The 19,461-nt window shown below is 37.6% G+C and overlaps 2 protein-coding genes and 1 pseudogene across 8 annotated transcripts in view; 2 read left to right on the top strand and 1 right to left on the bottom strand.

Moving 5' to 3' along the window:
- The window catches only part of LOC105047346 (two pore calcium channel protein 1), a 46,846-nt gene extending 36,659 nt beyond the window's left edge, over positions 1–10,187 (top strand). For 5 of the 7 annotated variants that reach the window (XM_019851231.3, XM_019851232.3, XM_010926250.3 and 2 more), the window contains 3 exons: positions 1,169–1,243; positions 3,090–3,124; positions 3,213–3,477. In XM_019851231.3, the coding sequence (XP_019706790.2) occupies positions 1,169–1,243; positions 3,090–3,124; positions 3,213–3,300 (198 nt within the window). In that variant the 3' untranslated portion in view covers positions 3,301–3,477. Of the gene's footprint in view, positions 1–1,168; positions 1,244–3,089; positions 3,125–3,212; positions 3,478–9,673 lie in introns of those variants that run through there. The other 2 variants (XM_019851233.3, XM_010926248.3) reach the window with 2 other exon arrangements.
- A 1,239-nt stretch (positions 10,188–11,426) lies between these two features.
- Positions 11,427–19,461, bottom strand: LOC140858444 (uncharacterized). The gene is given in 4 exon segments (XM_073259104.1): positions 11,427–12,014; positions 16,536–16,925; positions 16,928–18,172; positions 18,175–19,461. Coding segments are annotated over 3 exon segments (2,793 nt in total). The 5' UTR covers positions 19,367–19,461; the 3' UTR covers positions 11,427–12,014; positions 16,536–16,569.
- On the top strand, positions 13,755–14,464 carry LOC105047410 (acetylglutamate kinase, chloroplastic-like; annotated as a pseudogene).

The raw sequence follows: 19,461 nt of genomic DNA on the forward strand, positions 1-19,461 counted from the left end.
TATGACTATTTGATAGGACCAAGACAAGTGATACGAAGATTTTGTTTCTATCTAGTTACATGAGGAACTATGAACTGAATATGAGTTGAAATGCTTTTAAATGCAAACAGGCAAGGTTTCTAACTAGGTTGTGCAGAAGGTGTTGCAAACTGTCATTTAGTGTAAACATCATATATGTGATGGTTTGAAATCCAGAACATGAAAATTTTATGATGGTTGAAACTAGAAGAGGCTCGCAACTGCATTTTTTAGTAGGATAAAGTCATTGTCTCTTTATGATTTTTTTCATATATCTTTTTCCCCATACGCCGTGCTAGATTTGGACAAAGTTTATCAGCTAGGCTTTTAAGTTAATTGGACCATTTTCAATCTGTCTTCCATTTCAAATTTAAGTGGTCTCACAAAGCTCTATTCTATATTCGCTAGTTCCTTTAAAACTACACTAGGATACTAGAAGTGGACATTCTTTCTCCTTTCCATAGAGGGGAAATATATGAACATGGAAACTGCCAGGTGATCTTTTATTCCATTGATTCCTTCTTTAAGAAGAAGTGGCACTGGATAGAAGTATCAAACTTTCATTTCCTGAAAACTCACATCAAGTCCTATGTAAAAGCATAAAATGTAATAGCTTGAAGAAGCTGGGTTGATTTATTAATTGGATCTTTTTGCCTTAGGCTTTTATTTAAGAAGGAATGGTACTCATATTGCCTTTTTCTCCTAGTTTTTATGCTAGATCTGCCTTCTCTACAAATGCTAATGGTCATATACTTATCTCATGATCTAATTAGAACAATGGCTGTACATATTGTGAAAACTAAGGTGATACTTTCTCTATTTGGCCTCTCTAACCATATCTAGTTATGAGACTTGCGGCAACAGAACTACATTCTCGGGTAACGAAATGCTGATTCTTTTGTTTGCATGACTAAGTTACTAACAGATAGACTTGTTTGAAAGTTCAAAAGTATTTACAAAATGTCTGGATTTTCCATGTGGAAGTGACTTGACCCTTACCTTTAGCCCTAGTCTGTAGTTGCAAGAAGACAAGAAATTTTAAGTCAAATTATTTGTGTATCTGCTTCAAAGGAAAGTTGATAAAGCTGTCCATTTCCAGGTAATTGTTGGTGAATGAAATTAAGCATTAATTTCTGTTTTGTCATTTCAGGTTGTAGCATTTGTTCTGGAGGCATTCTTTGCTGAAATGGAACTTGAAACAACTAGTGGATCTGAAGAAGACAAGGTTTGTGCATACTTTATTATTATGAGCCTCCAAGGAAAAAATTTGGTCAGAGAACCTTTTTCTTTGTGTCATTCCATTAGAGAGTAATGCTTGGTCTGTCAGACAGATGAAGAACAAGAAATCATCACCTGATGCCTTATCTAATTAGTTACACCTTATTCTATCAAAATATGACCTCATGTTAATATGGATTGCAAAAAATAGAATCTAGAAATGCGTCCGTTCAACTGTTTCTAAAGGAACACCTCCGACATGTAACTTGATTTCTAATCTGCATTGTTACATGATTTTATATGCATAATATATACAAGTGCATGGAAGGTTTAAAAATGCCAATACGAGACACCTTACGTGTTCTAAACCAGAAAGGCATGGTACTGTACGGGTACTGTTAGGAGACTGGGTACGGGCTGAAATGGTTAGTATCAACAGGGATAAACAAGGAATGGTATGTACTGACTCCTGATGCATCTTGACTATTGGTACGCGACTGTGTTGTACTGGTTCCACCTACTGCAGCATCCTGCACTTACTACTAGTCCCATTTTTCATCAGAACCATTCGTTACCATAATTACCATCCTGTATGAATGGTATTTGAAACCTTGGGTGATGGATTGCCCCAAATTTCCTTGGTACTTAATAAGAAAAAGTTGTCAGCCTCTTACTAACAAAAAAAATTGTGTTGATTCCTTTTTTTGGGAAGAAACACCTCATTAGTTACTTTTATATCATGTTTATGTGTCATGATCCATTAAATTTTGAGTACATCTTATGTGCAGCTGTCAGCTGGATGCTAATTTTCTATGAACTGAGTTTGAATTGTGGGCGAAGTTAGTTGTTGGCCCTCATGGGCCTTGCTATGTAACTTTGTTTAAAGCCATGCAACTAGGGAGCTTCCTAAGGTACCGATACTGGGAAAGTACTTAGAAGATGATGGCAGAAGGCAGGGTCATGTTTATTGAACTACATGTAAAATACAAATCATTAACCAAAGAGCTAAGTAATACCATTATCTTCATTCTAAATGAAACATATTAATAAAGTAAAAAAAAAAAATCTCTTAAAACGTATACTAGCATAATGCCATTCTTTCCTGATAATTATCAATTTTAAGTTACCATAATTTTCTCCCTTTTTTTGAAAAAAAAAAAAAAAGGTTTCCTCCAGAAAACCTATCAGCTGTTGGTGTTATTCAGTATTTAAAATGAAACTTATCTTCCAAAGATCGTTGCATTTATGTCAGTTCCAATGAGGGCATGGTGAAACTATTGTTAGAAAGTTCTACCTATTATTTAGTGAAATAATACTATGCTTGCGCATCTAGGCAAATTACCTTTTAACAATCAATATTGTAGATAATTATTTTCTTTGGGTTTCATATGAGTGGTTCCATATGGTAACCTTTCTGATATCATCTTTGTTCTTTGCAGTGAGTGCTTCTATGATAATTTGTTGAGTGTAAGAGTAGGATCTTACTTCAAGGACATATTTTCTGGGGTTTGGATGAAAAAGTTAGTGCGTAAAAACATTTTTTATGACTTTGCTGGGTCTCAAGTAGATAAATTGTCATGGTTATATAGTATACAGGTATTATAGATTGTCATGGTTAGATAGGACACAGGTATTATAGATACCATTCATCCCTTATTTGATGTCATCGTGTTTACATGCACAAGATGTTGACATTGAACTGTAATTGGTCAGCAAATAAGAGAGCAGTGTTTATCTATTGTTTTCCAGCTGAACTGCTTATTCTGTAACATAAATTGGTTTTACCTTCTCCCTTCTACATTTTCTGTAACACCTGTACTAGAGTCTATGAAGCATTTACTTTCTTGTTTCAGGATGCATCTCGAAAGGACCGACGCAGACGTGTCGGGTAACAGTCTCATACTTGGCAGTTTATTGTGTAGATAGATTAGTTTATGTCCAGTAAATATGACTATCCTTGTTATATTTTGATTCAGTGTGAAGACTAGGAGTCGCACCGTAGACATTCTTCTTCATCACATGCTAAGTACTGAACTAAGCCAAACTCAGAGCTGTAAAGCATAGTTCTACATCTACAGGGTAATAAGAGCCTCTATGTTGTTCCTGTTCTCTCTTTTTCAAATAAATCATTTATATATGATCTGAAAAATCATGTTAACATATTTTTATTTGGATTTGTGTGTTGTCAGGCAGTGTTTCCTCTTTTATTATGGTAAATGTTTGTCACACTTATTTGTTTCATGCACGTTTTCTTGATTCTTTTAGAGCCCTGCACATGATTCTGTTGTATTTTGGGGTGAGACTGAGGTGGAGATCACCATAGCTTTAATATGCCACAAGGCTGCTAGACATCAAAGTGTGTGAACAACATATGCTTAGAGTCCCCTTTTGCCTTAACTCCTCTTGGACGCTATAAGTCTAAATTTGTGGGAGGTGGGGAAGTATGAATGTGCAAGTACACACGCTGTAAATGGTTTTGTGTTAAATTATGCAGTTTTGTCCATTATGAGGGTAAAAGTCTTCCAAAGGAGCACCATGCGCAAATCAGAAAAGCTGAACGTAGGCTAAAGAAGTGCCTAGCGTCCCAGTAATGGTAAAGAAATTTCCAATCGTCCCAGACAATTAAGTTCGTTGTTAGATTATTGGCTACAATCTAGACAGAAGTTGGTCATTGTACATATTTTTGTGTATTAAAAAGAGTCACGGATCTTAAATTATTAGAATATCTGGTGCGGACATCAGAGCCATCAGAAGTCGACGATATGATTTAGATTCGATTTGGATTGAAGAAGTCTCGTTAGATTGACTTTAGTTTAGTTATTTATTTTCAGTCAATAAATTTTTGATACATTTAGCTTGGAATCCATAGGACCATATTAGATTTGTATTGGGTTTGTCCATGTCATTTTGGAGCCATCACTCTCTACACGTTCAGAGAAGAAATATGCATGCCAGCATGTGCCGTGCTCAAGGATTCAAGTTGTGCCAAGCATCAAGCATCCATATGGAGTTTCATTTCTTATTTTGTTGAAGGTTGATTTTTTTTCATGGTAGATTATTTTATTTGAAAATCAGACATAATACTTTACTTTTTTATATGAGAGCTGATTTCTTCCTTATAAAAGATAAGGAATTTTTAAAGAAATAAGACTCCTAGGGTTCTATATAAATTTTTGTATCTTTTACGAAGAGAGCAATGAATGATTTTATAAATCTCCAAAATACTTGTGTCAATCGCTCCGAGAGAGGGAGGGTGTGACCTAAAATCATCTCACAAGGGGAGGGTGTGAGGTCCACTTTCTATCTTATCTTTTTAATCTTCATCTATTTGAGATTCAGTATTCCTACGATCTCGATTCGACTCCATCTACCCACGCAAGTCTATCTCATCAAGAGAAGATCTGTCTCTTTCAAAATTTTCATCTATTGTGCTGAGAGAAAAGAGTGATCTTTTATTCTACAGATCATATGCTGTTAAATATCTTCATTCTTTCTCGGTTGATCTTTGATTTTCATTTTTTTGTTAGATCCGACGTTAATAAAGGCCTAGTTCTTCGATGGATCTATTTGGTTAAAGATTAAGAGTCTTAATCAGAGTAGTTTCTTAACTATCATGATTTGGATATTTTTATCATCTTCTCGGATTTTTCATGGATTTAATGTTTTATTCTCTCTCATTCTATTCATATTTTTTTTGCATTTACTCGTGAGTATGTTTAATTTCTGCTATCTATTTATGGATTTTTTTATTGCTAGTTATTTACTGATCTCTAGAATGACATTCATCTGCATTATTTAGATTGATCTCGCTTTAGTCTCGTATCAATCAATCACGCCTCCTGAGTAGAGTATAGGCAACTATACTGTCTGTCCTGAAAATAATGATGTCCTTGATCGGATGTGATTTATTGTTGATGAACAGAAAGGAGCTTGATCATTAGGATTGATTTCTTTCTTTTTTTTTAGGGTTGTCCTGCATCAATTTGGTATCAAAGCCAATTGATTAGAGCTTTAGTTTAAATTTAACAATTTAAATTTCTGCAAGTTAAATTTTCGTACTTTAAATTTCGTAATTCACTTTCAAGCATTTTAATTTTCTTATTGCATCTTATTCTTGCATCTTAGATTTGCATGATCACTAGATCAATACCTGGTACCAACATCCTACTCCACCCAACATCAATATGGATCCCAATACAGCAGCCATCATTAATGCTCTGAGTGAAAAGTTTGATGACATGAAAAATTTTATGAAAGCATGAATGAGAGAATAGTAGTATTAGAAGAAGCTAAGTAGAAACAACCTGAACTTGAGTCTCTCGACTGTCTGTAGGACAGAGGTAGGAATTTAGAATTTGATCGACCTATAGAAGCACGTCTGCATCATAAACAGTTCGACCAAGATGAGCATATCTTTAGAAATGTGAAGGTCGAAGCTTCAAGTTTTGATGGTTGTCTAAATCCGAGAGAGTACCTAGACTGAGAATCAGGCATGGACTACTACTTTGGGTGGTACGAAATGTTTGAAGCAAGGAGAAATAGGTTTGCTAGGATGAAGTTGGTTAGGCAAGTCCGATTTTATTGAAAAAATGTTGAGCGTCTTCTCAACCAGAAAAGACAAGACCTGATAGAAATTTGGGATAAGATGAAAGAAAATTCAAAGAGAAGTATCTCCCCACCTCCTACCAACAAAGACTTTTAGATCAATGGCAGAGGCTTACTCAAAGGAATAGATCAGTCATTAAGTATGTCACGAGATTTGATGAGTATCTCATGAGATGTGGAGTAGCCGAAGATAGGGTTGTTATCTTGTCTAGATTTATAGCTGGATTACGCGAGAAAGCTCTTTCTACGAGAGGTGACCATGTTAAAACAAGCTTATCAACTTGCCTTAGACTTTGAGAGATTCTTTAGATATTCGACTCTCCGTCGTCCTGAACCTAGTGAGTAATTTTTTCTGGATCGAGACCCAATATTAATCAAGCTCTTAGTAACGGACCTCCATTTATAAATTCTATTGGGAGAAAAGAAGATAAAGGAAAAGGAGCTATAGGAGAGTTATCAAAAAGTAGTTCTCGATCTCATTGCTTCAAGTGCCATGGTTACGGTCACTTTGCTGCACAATGCTCCAACCGATCATTATTCGTGGAAGAATTAGAAGGAAAATCCTAGAAAATATTGAGGAGGAAGTTTATGAAGCCGATCCAGATTTAGTCGAGCAATTTGAGAGTACTGAGGACATTTTGGATTATGTTGCACCCGAGTCAGACCTTAGGTTTGGAGTCATTAGATATATTCTAGACAGACTAGAAAAGTGAAGACTGACGTAGGACTTCTATTTTTCATACCTTCATAAAATTTGATGATAAAATTTATAAAGTGATTATTGATAGCGGTAACTGTATCAACGCCATCTTCACCGATATGGTTAAGCGATTAAGATTAATTCCTGTAGATCATCCCAATCCATATCGTGTATCTTAGATAGATTCCTCTTCTATTCTCATCAAATTTAGATGTCGTGTGTCCATCCAGCTTCGTTCCTATCAGGATCATGTGTGATGCGATGTCTTACTTATGGAAGTCGGAAGTATCATATTAGGTTGGCCTTGGCTATTCGACAATGATGTTACGATTTATGACCGAATCAACTCCTGTAGCTTTATTCATCAAGATAAGAAGATCACGATTAATCCTTCTCCATCTAAAGCTATCAATAGAAAGATAGACGATGGACTAAAAGAAAACATCAAGAAAAAAAGTCTCCATCTGATAGATGCTAAAGAATTAGAGACGATCATGAGTGAAGGATCACCAGTTTGGATGCTTGCTGCAAGAAAAGTTCGTGAGGACTCTAAGTGGATTATCTTAAGTGGCTAGCCTTCTTAGTGAGTTTCATGATGTCTTTCCTGAGGATCTCCCACATTACTTACCGTCTATGAGAAATATTCAACATGCCATTGATTTAGTTTCTGAATTTATCCTACCCAACTTGCCTCATTATAGGTTGAACCCTACTGAGCATGTCGAGCTACAAAGACAAGTTGAAGAGCTGATAAAAAAAAGATTTGTGAGAGAGAATTTGAGTCTTTGTATGGTTTCTGCACTATTGACTCCAAAGAAGGATGGTACATGGAGGATGTGCATAGATAGCCGTGCCATTAAGAAGATCACTGTAAAGTATTGCTTCTCTATCTCTAAGTTAGATGACATGCTAGATATAATGGTCAGAGCCATTATTTTTTCTAAAATTGATCTTAAGAGTGGTTACCATCAATAAGGATTAGATCGAAAGATGAGTGAAAAACTATTTTTAAGATGAAAGATGGTTTTATGAGTGGATGGTGATGTCATTTGGATTATCTAATGCTCTTAGTACTTTCATGAGGTTGATGATCCAAGTATTACGATCATTTATAGGAGTGTTTATAGTCATATACTTTGATGACATTTTGATCTATAGTTGAACTAGAAAGACCATCTAGACCATCTCCGAAGAGTGTGCCAAGTTCTTAGAACAGAAAGCTTGTATGCTAATCTTAAAAAGTGCACTTTCATGACAGACTGTATTATCTTTTTAGATTTTGTTGTTATCTCCGATAGTGTGTCTACCAATTTTGAAAAAATTAGAGCAATAGTTGAATAGTCGGTACCCAAGAGTGTGCATGACGTGCGAAGTTTTCATAGATTAGCAATCTTTTATTGTAAGTTCATAAAATGGTTTAGCACTATAATCGTTCCCATCACTGACTGCATTAGAAAGGAAGATTTTGAATGGACTAGGACAGCCAATAGAACTTTCCTAGATATTAAGGATAAGATGACCCATGGCCCAGTCTTACGTCTACCTGATTTTTTCAAAATTTTTAAAATAGCATGTAACGCATCAGGAGTTGGGATTGGTGGTGTCCTTAGTAAAGAAGGCATTCGGTAGCATATTTTAATGAGAAACTTAACGATTCTAAACTCAAATATTCTACCTATGATAAGAAGTTTTATGCAGTAATCCAACTTTAAGATATTGAAGACATTACTTATTATCGCAAAAATTTATTTTGTACCCTGATCATGAGGTCCTCCAATTTTTGAATTCTCAAAAGAAACTGAGTCATAGACACGGTAGGTGGATCGAGTTTTTGCAAGCCTATACTTTTGTTTTGAAATACTGTGCAGGTATAGAGAATCGTGCTGCTGATGTCTTGAGTCGTTGTCATACTTTGCTGTCTACCATTAGTATAGAAGTTGTTGATTTTGATAAGGTTAAAAAAAATTATGAGGAGTGTCTAGATTTTGGTGACATACTTACCGCTTTACGTAAAGAGCATCTAGAGAATATGGTGAATACATCCTTCAGGATGGTTATCTATTTAGAGGAACTAGGCTGTGTATCCCCCGTACATCTTTAAAGATTTTTTATTTTGAGAATTGCATGTTGGAGGATTAGCTGAATACTTTGGTAGGAATAAAATCATAGAGTTGGTAGAAGCTCAATTCTTTTGACCAAGCTTGAAAAGAGATATCATTCGAATTATTGTCCAGTGTAGAACGTATGCCGTGGCCAAGCAGAGAAAACAAAACATCGGCCTATATACATCCCTATCTATACCGGACTGTCTTTGGCAAGACGTTAGTATGGATTTTGTTTTGGGATTACCTAGGACAACTAGGAAGCATGATTTTGTTCTAGTGGTTGTAGATAGATTTTCAAAAATGGCTCATTTCTTATCCTGTTGCCAAACATCCGATGCGTCGAAAGTTGTAAGGATATATTTTGATGAGATTGTTAGACTACATGGATTGCCTAAAACTATTGTGTCTGATAGGGATGTTAGATTTATGAACTACTTTTGAAAAATCCTATGACACCTTCTAGACACAAAACTAAAATTTTTTCTACCTATCATCCACAAACAAACGGTCAGACCGAAGTGATCAATAGGAGTCTTGAAAATCTGTTGCGTTGCTTGATTGAAGAACATATGGGTAACTGGGATTTTTTACTATCCCGAGTCGAATTTGCATATAATAGCTCTGTTAGTAGGTCTATTGGCATGAGTTCTTTTGAAGTAGTTAATGGATATCAACCTAGAAAACTAATAGACCTCATCCCACTGCCCATGCATGCTAGGATTTCTGAATCTGCAGAATCATTTGCATAGCATGTCAAGAGTATGCATAAAGAGATCAGTAAAAAAAATTAGCATTAGCAACAAAGTTTATAAACAGAATACAGATTCTCATCGACGTGCCCAAGAGTTTGCAGAGGGAGACTATGTAATGGTTCGATTGAGGTCGAAATGGTTCCCACCTGGAACCATGAAGAAGTTACATGCCCGAAGAGTAGGTCCATTTAAGATCATAAAAAAAATCGGACCAAATGCGTATATTGTGGACTTCCCTTCTGATTTTGATATTAGTTCTACTTTTAATATTACAGGTCTCGTCACCTATAAAGAGCCAACTTGGATACTTAGTGAGCCGTTTGAGCTTGAACCAACCTTTGGGAGCGAATCTGTCCATGAATGTCCACCAGCCAAAATATCAACAAAATACAATCAGATTGAGAGAATTTTGGACGAGCAGATCCTTTCCACCCAGAGTCGAGGCTATCAGCGGTATTTGATCAGATGGCAAGGTCGATCGGAGTCTAAAGATATCTGAATCATTCGAGAAGAGCTGCAGCGCATTAATTCCGATCTGTTTGAGCATCACCAGAGTAGAATCGATCCACACTCAATAAGATCGAGTTCTCCCCACCTCAGGAGAATTGATGCGGACATCAGAGTCATTAGAAGTCGGCGACATAATTTAGATTCGTTTTGGATCGAAGAAGTCCCATTAGATTGACTCTACTTTAGTTATTTATTTTCAGTCAATAAATTTTTGATGCATTTAGTTTTGGGTCCATAGGGTCATACTTGGGTTTGTATTGAGTTTGTCCATGTCACTTTTGAAACCACCACTCTCCACATGCCCAAAGAAGAAATATGCATGTCAGCATATGTCATGCTCAAGGATTCTCATGCCAAGTTATGCCAAGCATCAAGCGTCCATATGAAGTTCTATTTTTTTCCTAAGATTCCTTAAGAATTCTTGACTACTTACTTTATTGAAGGCTGATTTCTTTTCCATGGTAGATTACTTTATTTGAAAATCAGACATAATGCTTTATTTTTTTGTGTGAGGGCTAATTTCTTTTTTGTAAAAGATAAAGGATTTCTAAAGAAATAGGACCCTTAGGGTCTTATATAAATCTTTGTATCTTTCATGAAGAGAGTAATGAATGATTTTACAAATCTTTCAAATACTTGTGTCAATCATTCCGAGAGGAAGAGGGTGTGAGATCCAAAATCACCTCACAAGGAGAGGGTGTGAGGTCCACTTTCTATCTTATTCTTTTAACCTTCATCTACTTAAGATCTAATATTCCTACGATCCCAATTCGACTCCACCATCTACCCATGCAAGCCTATCCCATCAAGAAAAGATCCATCTCTTTCAAAATTTTCATCTATCGTGCTGAGAGAAAAGAATGATCCCTTATTCTACAGATTATATGCTGTCAAGGATCTTTGTTCTTTCTCAATTGATTTTTGATTTTCATTTTTTTATTAGATCGACGTTGGTAAAGATCTTGTTCTTTATCGACAGATCTGTTTGGTTAAAGATTAAAGGTCCTAATCAGGATAATTTTTTAACTACCACGATCCAAATTTGTCATCTTTTCAGATTTTCTCACAGATTTAATATTTTATTATCTTTCATTTCATTCATATTTTTTTTGTATTTACTCATAAACATGTTTAATTTTTACTATCTATTTATGAATTTTCATATTGCTAGTTATTTACTGATCTCTAGAATGATATTCATCTGCATCATTTAGCATCATTTAGATTGATCTCGTTTGGATCTCGTATCAATCAATCACGCCTTCTGAGCAGAGTATAAGCAACTATACCATCTGTCCTGAAAATAATGATACTTCTGATCAGACGTGATTCATTGTTGATGAACAGAAAAAAACTTGATCATTAGCATTGATTTTTCTCTTTTCTTTATGATTGTCCCGCATCAATATCTAGACTGACCATAGGTATGCACAAATTGAGTAGGGTTCATTTTTCTCGCAACATTTGATTTATTGCATTGAAGTTTACGAAGAAAAAGATCATATTTCATCCTGCCGATTTGTTGCCTGAAAAATTTTAATATTTCGAATGATTTCCTTTTCATCACAATTTGCTTGATGATGCGATTACATGGTCTTGATGAAGTGGTAGTCAGCATAACCAGAATCCAAGATTTGACTTTATACATAATTAGAACCAAAGTGACTTCTCTTTTTAATATTTGATGCACAAGGCAGAGAAATCAGTATTTGAAAATGTCTGATGCCTGAGTTCACGGTGGATTGAAAAGGGCGTTGATCGCCCGTGGATTAAAAGTTGTATGGTTGCACTTCCTGAAAGTAAATGGGTATTTCTCAAAAGCGGCTACTTGTGTGTTCTGTTTTTAAAAGACGCGTCTTTTTAAGTTTTGCAGAAGAAGCTCTCTAAATTTTCAACCCAACCGTGCTTTGCCATACCTATCTCTGGACAACCTCCCGAGGCTGAGAGGGAACATGCAACGCCTGAGGGAATTTTGCCAAATTCCAGCAGCAGTCAACCTCCCAAACCAATTCACGGAGTCACACATCACGTGAGCCTTATTGCCACCATTCACGTCCCGCCTCACGCTTCCCTGTTCTCTAGCTTTTGTCCATCTCTATCGCATCACTTTTCATAGATCATAGACAATAAAATTTGTTGGAGGCTTGCTTTCAAGAAACAAAAAAAAGAAGCAAAAGAGGGAGAATGGTTGTTCAAGAGAGAGAAGAATCTCAAATTCTTTTAATAGAGAGTTTTTATAAAAAAATTAAAATACTGATGACATTATGTAAAAAATTATATGATTATAGTTATTATATAAAAATTGATCATAGATGTCTATGCTATTTTGATATCAAAAATTATTTTATATTGATAGACTTATTTATAAATTTCACCATATCTCTATACATGATTATTTTCAATCAAATATAATAATTTTTTTATATTATCATTTTTCAGAGTAATACCTTCACCAACCAAATGTGCTAAAAATTATAGATAAATGATTCACAAAAATTATTAGATTACAGGATATATTCCGACCAAATGGATTCTAAATAGATTTTTTGAAAGCCATATATATATATATATATATCCTAAATAGATGATGCCCCAAAATTCCATGCATATATTTGAAAAGGCGATGTGTATACGTTATAAACTTTTAGCACATAAATTTGATATGGGTGATCCACACATGCCCTACTGGGATAAACACGTTTAAATAGATGACGCGTTCATTGGATAATGCCCTGTGATGCGCACATTCTATGATATTAAACTTTACAAGCATAAAACAACTAATGAATATGTTAAAAGGACTGATGCATATGTATGAAGTGAAGGATTCACGTACTTAATTGTTAGTCCACACATTTTAAACATTTATTTATTTATTTTTAGAAGGGGAGTGATAACCGGTATGAGCCTTGATTCTTGATTCACGTCCTCCTCATCTCTGGCGTTACCGAAAGAGGTCTTTCAGCATGTCGACCGCTTGGGACACGGACATGTGATTACAAAATATCATGACGAGAAGAAACACTAAGGCTTATTTGAGGTTCTAATACTTCCAAAGTGAAATTCGTTATCTTTTTTTAATTAAAAAATGAATTGAGAGGTTGCAAGGAGGAGATGTTTGATTGCTATAAAGATCTGAGCGATAAAGGAAACATGAGACAAATGAGAAAAAATTGCATCACAAAAATTCTGACAAGTATGGTAAAACCAGATTCCTCATATTGGGAAGTTGTGTTTTTGAATTTTGAATTAAAACATGAAAATTAGGCTATATTCCAGAAACAAATGGAAGGAAAAAAAAAAAAAAGAAGAAAATTCTGTAACTAAATTTTTTTAATCAAACACAGTAAATTTAGATTTCTCACATTGAGAAGTTTCATTTTAGAATTTTTAAAACACAGAAACCAAGCTATATCCTGATGCTAGTACTCTTTTGTATTCGGAGTAATGCTAGAGAATGCATCATATACACATAGAAAGTTGCCTGGGCCGGGCCACGTGGCCCTAATGCCATTTTTTTGATCAATCAATCACTTCTCTCGTGTTTGGTATTAATTACCAACCCCTAATGCCACGTGGAAAAGACGATGCATACACTATTTTTTGATGAATATTCGGGACTTAAATCTTGAACCTCCTAAGTTTGCATTTGATACGTTGCCAAGCGTAACATCGATTGCCTAGATAGATTGCTATCATTAAATTGTCAATACTATTGATTACTGTGTTTAGTATATGCAGATAATGTTACAGTAATATTACTGAGAATCTTAATTGATATGTTTGATATAGCAATCAGATTAAGAATAATATGAAATTAAAATTTCAAAATACTCCTAGTAACTTTGCCTCCGGTGCTCTTTTTTCTCCCCGGCCCTCCAATCCTCTTGCATTAATGACCTCGCTCTCCTCTCCTGCGTCGGCCTCCGCCCTATCCTCCTCCATGACGATGGCCCAGAGATCAACTCTTGGCTCCTCCACCTCAGCAACTAGCCTCATTTCCACAATGGCCTCCACGTCACGAACGACCTCACCATGGAGATAGTCGAGATGGTTCTCGTCGGCAAGGCAAATAAGTCCCTCTTCTCTCATCAATCTTGCCGGCGCCACCGCCATGGGCCTCTTCAGCAAGGACATCCGACTCCTCACCGCTCGCCCTGTTCTAGATGCCGCAGCCCTTAGCTTTGTCAATGAGGTGGCCGACATTGACCCACCATCCTATGACCCATCCTGATGGACAATCACATCCCCATCATCGCTTCCGTGGCCACAGGTGATGTCGGGCATGACTACAATGTGAAAACGGATATTGTCGTAAGGGAGATTGTGACCGCCATAGGGGTGGAGAAGCTGATCGTGATGATGGATGTAGCAAGGATCTTGATGGATCGAAACGACCTGAGGAGCCTGATGAAGGAGATGGACATCAACATGGGAGTGGTGGGGATGAACGCGAAGGAGCCACAGAAGGATGATGGAGGATGAGTGTGGAGGAGCTACGGATGATGCTGGAGGAAGGGACGAGAGGGTTGGACGACAGATTTTGTATGATTCTGTTTGAGGGATAATTTTATCTAAATATTTTATTACAACATTATCAAAGAAATGATAATCTGGATAGTCAACTGTTCTCAAAGCTATATAGATTGTCTTATCGACAATATAGATTGCTCAGATAATTTAGATTGCCATCCGAAAAATATACCTATATGCCCACTTTAAATTACATCCAGATTGCTAGCTACCAAACATGACCTAAATGATAAGTTCTTAGGGCTATGGTGCTAGCCAGCTATGCTAATAATTGTAGATAGTGATACATATATTTGAAGCACACAACTCTCTTGTACTCAATTTCAAATGAACTAATACAAATGATGCATTTATTTTGTTGAGGTGATGCACTCATTTAAAGACTATTGATGCGCAAAATATAAGATAATAAAAAGTTAAATTAGATATTTTAAATAATTGATGCATTTCAAATTGATGACACATACATCTAAAATAAAATCTATAACAATACTCATATTATAAAATACCAGAGAGAGAGAAAGAGAGAGAGATGGTGATGGTGGAAGGTTATCGAGATCGTGGTCAGTTATGGATAGTGATGGATATCATCGATGCCTTAGGTGGTGATGGAGATTTTCGATGGTGTATAGGCACGATCGCCAATAATAAAAAACATTGATGGAGATTGAACGCAGTGGTTAATAATGGTAAAGATCAACGATGTTCTTTTTTCCTTTTATCGAAAACCATATCCTTCCTTTTTTTTTTTTTCTTTTTTTTTTTTATATTTATTTTCATCCCACTCACTCTCTCTTCTATCCATCAACTATGGCAAGGAGTATTTCAGTCAATAAAAGATCAGAATGCTCTTTCCTAAGTAGCCATTTTTATGAGATGCCCAAGGCAAAACTAATAAAATTTTTACCTTTGAGAGATGCTTGACAGACCGCAACAAGCAGATATTCTGGAATTTTGTTATTTAGATCTGATCAGGCAGTCTCTAAATAATTGGTCACTGCACCATATGATACAAGCTCATGGCTACCTTTTGATATGGTATACTGGTGTACAGGAATGACAACAAGAACCAAAGGTGTTGAATATTACTTCGAGGTTCTAGAGGCAACTTCACGTCACTATCGGACCGCATATATCAGTGGGCATAGGAAGCATATTGGAATTGATTTATTCATGCGGGAATATATGAATGGGTGGTTATCTTTTGAGATGCAATGTCAGTGGAATATGCTTCTGTTAGATTTTTCTTTTTGTCTAGTTTCCTTGTTGAAATGTGATAATTTTTTTACTTAATTTGTTTGGAGAATATTTAGGCTAGTATGTCTAATTGTCTATGGATATGGTTAGCACTCAGCACTTCTATGGAATAACTGCCTGATTAAGAGTACTTTTCACGCGCACTTACTGAAGCCTTATTTTAAGAACTAACCCGCCACTGCAAGAGATCAAGATGAGGATAAACTACAGTGACGTTACAATAAGAAAGAATGAAGACCATGAGAGGGCAGGTTCTCCTCCGTACTCTAGCAAAGAAGGCATAGAACATTTTTTTGAAACAATGAGATCCTAAGTAAGACAAATCCAGATATGCTTGCTACCGTTGAATGCCTTGAAGGACAAGGTTCTCCATTCATGTTCTCTTCTAATTTCTTTTCCATTGAGCATTTCCAGTTGCTTATTCTCATCTCTGTTTTGAAATAGAGCATGTGTATCTGCATGGATTTGTCTTGCTCCGGTTCTAGTTCATGTTAGCTTGGGATGTTTAAAGGTAGTCCTGCACAGATTCATCTTGCTCTGGTTCTATTCGCAACACTACGTTTCGGATCTTCAGCAGGTCTATAGGTAGAAATTGATCATTTACTCCCAGATACCTTATCACTCCCTTTTTAGTCATTCTAGTTACATGTGAATGCAAAAAATTAGGGATATAAAACAAATTTTATTAATATTTTATCAATATTTTTTTAATAAAAAATACATGCAGCATTCTAGTTACTTTTCATGCACAATAATAGACTGATTTAATGGTGGACACTGAAGAAAGACTTAAAGTGACTCATCAAAACAAGGAAGAGTTAAAGCAGCTAAACATACCTTTTATTGCGATGGCACATTCCTTCAACAATATTCATCGAACATCTGAGGAAGTAACTGCAGGAACTGTTTCATATCCTCCAGACCTTTTCTTCCAAGGAAGAAAGAAAGTACCACCAAATCGTTGCTGCAAGTATATGAGCCCTGAAAGTAGCACTCCTGTGCAAGGAATGATGATATCCCAAGCTAAGGAATAGAAGTCTTCATTTGGACTGGCATATATATAGGATGAGTTGAGAAGGGGCACATAATGACCAGCCCTATAAGCATCATACACATGAGGCAGTGCCCGAATCGCAGTGATTCCAACATAAAAGGATGGGGCAAGAGCCTTATCCTTAGAGCTTGAGAAAATGTTGAAGATAACTTGAGGGAGCAGAAATCCATCAAAATCAATCCAGCATACGATACTAGATTTTCCCAGAATGAATGATGGTTTGCAGCAGTCAAAAGTGGCTGTCGGTGTGAAGTCTGATTACTGTTCACGCGCATAAACCAAGCAATCAGTCCCCCAGCCAGATACAAAGGCAAATAAATCTGAAGAGCTTGCCTCTCAGCCAACCACAGGTCCCTTTTGCCCTCATCTGCTGATCTTGCAGTCCATGCAACTTGAAGAAAACGCAACTGCAATAGGAAAGCTACCATCGTTATGACTCTTACTATAACCTCGTTAACCTCAAGCCACCCACCTCTCCACGATAACACATTCTGCTTGTTACGGCTCATGAACAAAGCCTCAAAGTTCAGAACCAAGGGAAACATGTAGCCCAAAGTAAGAATGACAAGCATTGCCATAGATATGGTAGGAAGCACTTCTGGATTCTTCACCGCATGCAAGAGCTGCAACCCAATGAAAATACATGAAAGCGTGAGAGAAATCAGAACCATTGTAATTTCTATTTTCCTTCTCCAGATTGACTCAATTGCTCGATTCCTGTTCATTCCCATTGGCATAATCTCTAAAGGTTCAAAGAAAAGTGGGTCCGACTTGTCTCTTGTGCTCCTAATCGTGCCCGAAAGATGGTCACCATCCTTCGGATTCAAGGGAGCAAGCTGGATACTGATGAGAATACCACAGTCCACCGCGATGCCAGTTTTCTCTTGTTTTTCAACCACTGAGGAATCCAGATACCTACAACCCACCATGCAGAGCGACCCTGTTTGAGCATCATATACTCCTTCTGCTGAGATCTCTGTTGGCATGCTCGTATATGAAGATGAACCGGAAAACATAAAATTTATCTTGTAGCTCACATTCTGAAGGCTATGATTTGTCTCTTTCACTGCAGGCAAAAGCTCTGGGTTCCCTCCATCATCAAATGTCTCACCAATTGACACTGGCATTGCAGAACCCCTTGTACGCTTTCCCTCAGCATTTCTCACGGAAATATAAAATCTAAAATCTTCGAAATACTTCAAAACAGGGTATTTCTTTTTACTCAAATTCCACAAACTGCCCTTTACACAGGACTTACTCGCCGCATCTATCTTAGTGTAGTTATATTTCATTCCAGGAACTGGAAGAGTAGTCCAATCCTTTTCAGTGTTCCGGAAAAAAACTGTGTCGAAGTAACCAGAAGCATTCTCATTTTGGTCACTCCACATTCGCCCAGCAATGGTATTCCGACTCTCAATTGCCACACTGCAGGGAACCAAAAGCTCATCCTAATTGTGCAATCATCAACAGACATATTCACTGCTAAGGAATTGCTAGAAATCACTTTACGGCAAGCAACAAGGCAGAGCCTATTCCTCTTTCGATCCCAAACACCCTCAGCAACCAATGTCTTCTCAGGCACCAAAAATCTCCTATGTTCGAAGCTAGTGTCGTTGGAGAATTCTACATACATATGTAATTTCCCATCATCCAAACACTGGATTAGGTTCAAAGACATAAATTTTAGGGAAAACCCTAAACTTTTAGTTAAAGGAACACAACGTCCACTGGAGCATTGGCCCCCATACTCCATCACAAATGGCCATCTCAAATACCTCTGGAGATTAGTGCAAATGGAACCAGAATCAAGCCCTAAAGACTCCTCCTGATCATTCACCCTGGAACACGATTTCTGAGCCGGGGAGACCTGCGTGAACTCATACTTATTCTGAGCATAGGCTATAACCGAAATGGGATCGAAGTGATTTGAGCTGTTATCAACGTCCAAGCTCTCCAAAGTCCCACTAACCAGACTAGAAGAAATGTTCGAGATCTTCGGGTAGTTGAGCTTAAAAATAGCAGTGATGGAGAGAAGTTTACCTTCTCCCAAGCGTCCATGGCCAGCTCCCACCATGCAGAGCTTCCCCACGTCCTCAGACCAGAAGCCATGGAGATCAATGGTAGCGCGATCCTTCAGTGCCAAGGTCCTGGGAAACCGCGGCCGGATTCGGTGGAGCAGGGAGCGGCCCTCGGTGAGATTCCGGCGGGTGACGCGGTGCCACCTACCGCGGATGATTAGGGTTCCGCCGACCCGGAGAACGCCGGGGAACCGGTCCGGGTCGAGCGATTTGGCATGGAAGTAGAAGGACGTGGTGACGGGGAAGGGGGCGTCGCGGTCGTCGCCGAACATCCGGTGCCGGCCGGTGAAGAAACCGTTCGAGAGCCCGAGGGCGCCTGGGAAGTCGACGAGGAAGTTCTCCGGGTCGGATTCGGGAACGATGGAGCCGCAGTGGTCGGCGTAGGAGATGTCGGCGGCGGCGGAGGAGGAGACGGTGGAGGAAGGGAAGAGGGCTGCTAGAAAGAGAAGGATCCATGGGCGAGGGATCGAAGGAACCCTAACAGTCGCCCAAGAATTCTTGGGGGGCGGGGAAGGAGGCAGCGAGAGAGTCGCCATCGGCAAGCGTTTTGGACAGGGCAGCGTTCTTTGGGACTAATAACGAGAATACCACTGCCTTGCCGTACTGGCCCAAAAGAAACAGCCGTACACCA

This window comes from Elaeis guineensis, chromosome 6, assembly GCF_000442705.2.
Source record: "Elaeis guineensis isolate ETL-2024a chromosome 6, EG11, whole genome shotgun sequence".
In the NCBI taxonomy this organism is placed as follows: Eukaryota; Viridiplantae; Streptophyta; class Magnoliopsida; order Arecales; family Arecaceae; genus Elaeis; species Elaeis guineensis.